The sequence below is a fragment of the Bactrocera dorsalis genome, chromosome 2 (assembly GCF_023373825.1).
Source record: "Bactrocera dorsalis isolate Fly_Bdor chromosome 2, ASM2337382v1, whole genome shotgun sequence".
NCBI classification, from domain to species: Eukaryota; Metazoa; Arthropoda; class Insecta; order Diptera; family Tephritidae; genus Bactrocera; species Bactrocera dorsalis.
The window spans coordinates 43011035-43017034 of record NC_064304.1 but is presented as its reverse complement, the minus strand read 5'-3'; the positions used below and the strand labels follow the sequence as shown (position 1 = coordinate 43017034).

Below are 6000 nucleotides of genomic sequence, written 5' to 3'. Positions count from 1 at the left end.
AATTAGCGACTATGGCACCAACACTGGAAACCTTATAACGTGCACTGGCATAATTAGCCGTCTGTGCGTCAACGCTCCAATCAACAGCGAATACATTGTAATTACCGGTTTCCAAAAGCGCATTTCGTACTTTAACATTAACACCGGCATTCAGATTGCTATTCCAGCCGTGAATCGTAATGCGGGTAGGCCAATTTTTATTGAAACCGGCTGCAGAGAGTGAGGATGCATCATCGAGTTCTACTTCACGACCGTCACGGTTCGAGCGATGGTAAAGGTAGAATTTTACAGTAACCGAAGTGCGCTCGGCGCCCAGTAAACGCTCTTTGTGTTCTGACTGCGAGATCCATGAAAAGCTGCCATCCGCTTGAGGCACGAACCAACCTTTCGTTTCGTCGAAATTGCTGCTGCCACCAAGTGCTGTAGGAAAAAACGCTCCGTTTTATGAAAATAACAATTGCATGACAACAATTTTTAAAAACTCACCAAAAGCTACGAATAAGCCGAGCAAACAAAATATTAATTTCATCTTGTCAAGGTCTTTGCTATTAAACAACTAAACCACCAATTTACATTCCGTATGGTTTTATATATTGCGTGGACTGTTTTCAACTTGTTTGTTTTGCCTTCGAGTGAATATCAATATAATAATCGAGGTACTAGAATATGTCACACTGCAAGATTGACGTATCCTACGACCATGCCAAGTTTTTCATTCATAAATTCTGCGGTGATTGCAAATATTTGGCAAAAGATAAAAAAAGATAAGAAGCGCTCTTTAATTCGTGGAGAAAAATAGCAACGCAATAAAAATTTTGGCGCAATTATTTCAAGTGTTTTGCACACAATGATAATAGTATACTAACAATATGGCTAGAATGTAGCTTGGCTGATATCTAGACATCAAAAAATGCAACAACAATAATTGACAAAGTCTACTAAAAATTGGAGAATCAGTTAAAAACCATGCCCAGATCCAATATAATGGTATAGTTCGGTCACTTTAAAATAATAAAATTTAAAATTCAAAATAGCATGATATACGAAGGTTGCTTTTTATATCTCGAGATTCGAGAACAAAAAGAAATCTTAATCATCGAATATCACTTTAATGTTTTTTTCAAAATATTCTCCATTGAGATCTATGCTCCTTGGCATGCCTTAGAACCAATTATCGAATTATATTCACCACTCTGATATAACTATCTTCAAATCATACATTCTGAAGGTATCAACGCTGATAATTTGTTTTTTACGCTTGGGGAAAAAGAAGTCATACGAAGCCAAGTCATGGCTGTTGTTTCAATCGTTATGAGAGAGCTCGCTTTGTCGTGGTGAAGAGAGATCCGTCTTCGGCGGTTGGTTCTCCAGATTTCTTGAAAGAAAATTGGCAAACAATTTCTGCGTAGCACTCAGAATTTACTGTTCTGCATTTTTCCTGTGGTATGGTTGCGGCATATCAAGTTTCTCCGGATTCGGTTCATCTGGAAACACCCATACAGTCGACTGTACTTTACTTTCACGCTCATACGCGTAACTCCACGATTCATCGCCTGTCACGACATCATAGCAGATTAGGCACAGCATCAATAGTTTCGGGAAGAACAACTTACCATCACGTAATTTGCATTGGAAGTGATCAACAGCCTCGATTCACCATACCATAGCTAAACACCTCTCATTTCTCTGAGAATTTCATGACATTTCATTGATTGGAAGTGAAGTTATTGCGTTTTAAGTGTCAATATGTTTGTGCTATCGGTGCGAAAATGAGTTTCGAACAAAGAGCAAACATTAAATTTTGTTCTAAAATTGGTAAAACTTTTACCGAAACGTTTCAATTGATGAAATAAGTTTATGGCGATGATTGCCTGTCCTGTGGCAGAGTGCACGAGTGGTTTCAACGTTTTCAAAGTGGTCGTGAGGACATAAATGACGACCAACATGTGGGCCAATCAAAATCTGTGATCACCGGAAATTTTATCGAAACTATCATCAAAAATCAGCCGAAATCATCAATGAAATTCGAATTAGAAGTGGAATTGAACATCTCCAAAACATCGATTTATCGCATTTTGACCCAACATTTGGGCTTTCGAAAGGTGTGTGCACGGTTGGTCCGCACAAATTGACTGACGACCAAAATTTGCTCAGAATCCAACATTCGAAGAACGATTATTTGACCAAAAATCACATTTTAACCATTAAACACTCCCCGTATTCATCTGATGTGACTTCTTCCTTTTCGAAAAAATGCATTTACCCTTGAAAAGAAAGCGTTGTGCAGACGTAGAGGCCATTCAAAAGGCTTGCACCGGCATACTGGCAGCCATACCGGCTAACGAGCTAAAACACTGGAGACAGGAGACTATTTTGAATAAAATAAATTATTTTTGCCGAAAAAACCATTTGTTCTCTTTTTTAAGTCCTGTTCACTTTGGAACCCACCTTGTATATGTGCTACAGTGGTCCGATCAGGAAAGGACAAAACGAAAACAAATAATCGTTATCTGTTATAAATTCATATAATAATAATTATTTTTTCAAATTTAATTATTCTTCGTTGTGGTCCTCAAAGCATTTTTTATAACTAATCTTTTCAGCGATCTTAAGCAATTTAATATATACATACATATATAAAATTCTTAGGTGCGGTTCAACTTCTTTGATTTACGTTATTCAAGTACAGAACATTATCAAAACGAATAATATTGATAAGACAACTTCATATTTTGTAAGAGAGTCATATGAAAGGCGACCAAATATGCAAATAATCAACTACCTCTTCATCGATAAGCAATGACTTGAAAAAATAGAGATATCTTGACAGGAGGGGGACGATGCCTTTGTTGTCAAAAAGGACAATGAGCATCGTTTTCACTTTGGATTTGTTCATTCATCAGCGACCTCTTCCTGGCCTTATAAAAAGGCCTGATGCCACCGAAACACACCACTTCTGCTAAAGCAACATTTCGGTAAGCTTGCTTGATCATATCAAATGTCTCGGTCACAGATTTACTGAGTTTCACACAGAATTTAATCGCATACCTCTGCTCTAACGAACGTTTTCGGCTTGCTGCTTGTTTGTCCTGACTCGCCCAGGTGCTCGGAGACAACTGACCAGCCGCTCGTTCGTTAGCTAGGAACGCCCTCTACCGAATCCAGCCGGTGCGCGCACGCTCCTAAGTGCAGTCGCGGCGGAAGAAAATCAGTCCAATTACAAAATAATGACATAACATAACGATTTTAAAACTTCCAGTTGACTTTGAAAGCTTATGATCGTGAGTGAGCAAATTATCCTCGATATGCTGTGCTTCAGTGCCGAAAGTAGTTGAAATTGGTCTACATATTAATCCTATATGTATATTTTTCCCGTAATTTCAAGGTGGAACATAGGGCCTCAATAAACAAATTTAATTTAATTTCTCTCCAAGAATAACCACTTCTCTGTGCTTTTGCTTCGACTTCCCGTCTCCAGGTGTTGACTGGTCTCCCGCGTCTTCGGCTTCCTTGCAAATTCCAATCTAGCGCTGTTACTGTCATCGTGAGGCTTTCGCAGAGTGTGGCCGATCCATTTCCATTTACGACGTCGAATTTCGATATGGATCGGTAGCTGTTTGGTTACGGTCCAAAGGTTAGCTAATAACGTTAGGCCCGTCTCCCTAATAGTACATAAAATGACTGCCGTGAGTATAAAATTGTGGCGAAAAATCTTCTCAAGCTACATATAAGCTAATTGAAACACACATTTTTTATTTCGATGATCCTGTAAGAATTTCTGCTGTCAATGCGAAGGCACGTTTTTTCCGAATGTCAGTGGGAAATTATATCGTAATGGCCGATTTTTGACTATTTTCCTTAAAAAATGTAATCAAATCTTTGTAAAGGACATATCTTTGCAATAATAAGAAGTGTAAATAAAATATTTCATTTCATATGTTAAAAAAATATTGAAAATAGGCCATGTTTTGCTCAATGAAAATCACGTCGTGTAATGCCTTAAGCTTATTAAATGACGATCGCCGTTCTTGTGTTCCACGCATTTCAATTTTTAGATAAGTAACGTAAGTAATATTAGGTAACTAATAAAGGAACATATATGTAAGTACGCTTGACAGTCACACCCACTTTTGCCAGTATTTCATTGGTTAAAAAAAGTAAACAACCTAATCAAAACACTTACAAATTCCTTACGCATGGCTATCTAAATTAGTATCTTTTATTATCAGCAGCAGTGCCTACTGTTCGATATCTTCAAAACATATTACACTAAGTTGAATGGTTTTATTCACGTAACTTTTGTCGCTATTATCGTATCAACAAAGAATTCCGAGTGACCTTAAAAAATAACCGCATTTGCAAATTTATTTTAATTACTGATAAGATAACTCTAAAAAATAATAAAATTTTACCCCCCAAACTTTCTCCAACATTGACTATTTTATAATAATCTAAGACATAATCACGGAAAGCCAATCATCGAAACAAGTATTAATTTCCTTAACTTATCTAAAGTGCAATTATATTTTGAAATAAGCAAAAAAGTGCGAAAAGAAAAAATATAAAATCGGGGCACATTTTGGTGAAAATCATTGTAAGTTCCACAGTCTTTGTGAAATGAAGGTTCTTGTGCTTTTGGCAATTTTTGCGCTAACAGGTAACCCTTAATATCCTTAGAAATATATATATGTAAACACTTAGTATACTAAATTTCTTATAATACCGTTAACTAGCTTCGGCTGCTCCTCTCGATGATGAGGACGACAATGGTCGAGTCAGTGGAGAGAATGGCTGGTATGTACCGCAGCTTGATGGTTCCTTAGTCTGGATGAGTACTGAAGAAGGCGAGAATCTTTTGGCTGAATATGAGAAAAAGGAAGAAATGGAAGGACGTGCTTTGAGTCTCTCCCCAGTCACCTACTACCTGTATACTAAATCGAATCATTATGATGCACAAAAAATTACCGCTAACAAGAAAACAATTTCCGACTCACATTTTGACGCCGATCATCCAACACGGTTTTTGATTCATGGCTGGACTCAGGGTTATGAAGCCGATATGAATACCCAAATTCGCGATGCATGGCTGTCACATGGTGACTACAACATTATCGTTGTTGACTGGGGCCGTGCACGTTCTGTGGAATATGTCTCATCTGTGGCTGCTGTTCCCGGTGTCGGAAAGAAGGTTGCCAGCATGATTGACTACATGGTAAGCAATAATGGTTTGAACTTGGATACACTCGAAGTGATCGGTCACAGTTTGGGTGCTCAAGTTGCCGGTTATGTTGGCAAGAATGTCGGCGCTGGCAAAATTCACGGTATTGTCGGTCTGGACCCTGCTCTCCCACTCTTCAGTTATGATAAGCCCAACAAACGTCTCAATTCGGATGATGCTCACTATGTTGAATCAATCCAGACAAATGGTGGAAAACTGGGTTTCCTAAAACCAATTGGTAAAGGTGCCTTCTACCCGAATGGTGGCAAGAAGCAACCGGGTTGTGGTACAGACTTGACTGGTTCCTGCAGTCATGCACGCTCGTGCATTTACTACGCTGAAGCCGTACGTGAAAATAACTTCCCCTCCATGCGTTGCGGTGACTACGAAGATGCCGTTAAGAAGGACTGTGGTGGTCAATACAGTGGCGTGAAAATGGGTGCCGTTTACAATTATGAATTTGTTAGTGGTGATTACTATGTTCCAGTGCGCAGCACTGCTCCATATGGATATGGCAGCTAAACAAGTCACGGAACTGATATGATTGAAAAGGCATAAGGAAAGCAAAATAAATTACAAGTATATTGAAAAGTATTTTTATATTAAGAATTGTTGGAGACTTTCATTGAAATATGTAGTTTGTCTAGTCATCCGCGCAAGGTGTGTGTGATTTATGATTTGCACCGGGGTACGAGAATCATAAACAGTACACCACCAAGAAACTTGTTGAATTACTTTGTTGATGTCATCAACAACAATAATGTTCATATAATATTGGGACG

At 38.4% G+C, this 6000-nt stretch overlaps 3 protein-coding genes across 15 annotated transcripts in view; 1 reads left to right on the top strand and 2 right to left on the bottom strand.

Annotated features, from left to right (window-relative positions):
- Window positions 1-5812, top strand: part of LOC105233446 (phospholipase A1 VesT1.02) — a 7484-nt gene extending 1672 nt beyond the window's left edge. The window contains exons 1-2 of one of the 2 annotated variants that reach the window (XM_011215537.4): window positions 4499-4657; window positions 4734-5812. In XM_011215537.4, the coding sequence (XP_011213839.2) occupies window positions 4618-4657; window positions 4734-5740 (1047 nt within the window). In that variant the 5' untranslated portion in view covers window positions 4499-4617 and the 3' untranslated portion in view covers window positions 5741-5812. Of the gene's footprint in view, window positions 1-4498; window positions 4658-4733 lie in introns of those variants that run through there. The other variant, XM_049448439.1, reaches the window with a different exon arrangement.
- Window positions 1-6000, bottom strand: part of LOC105233453 (RYamide receptor) — a 349078-nt gene that overhangs the window by 239771 nt on the left and 103307 nt on the right. The window lies entirely within an intron of this gene.
- The window catches only part of LOC105233447 (uncharacterized), a 32864-nt gene that overhangs the window by 7015 nt on the left and 19849 nt on the right, over window positions 1-6000 (bottom strand). Inside the window, exons 3-4 of the mRNA XM_049449778.1 lie at window positions 487-492; window positions 106-420 (exon numbers count right to left, since the gene is read on the bottom strand). Coding sequence (XP_049305735.1) covers window positions 106-420; window positions 487-492 — 321 coding nt within the window. The remainder of the gene's footprint in view (window positions 1-105; window positions 421-486; window positions 493-6000) is intronic.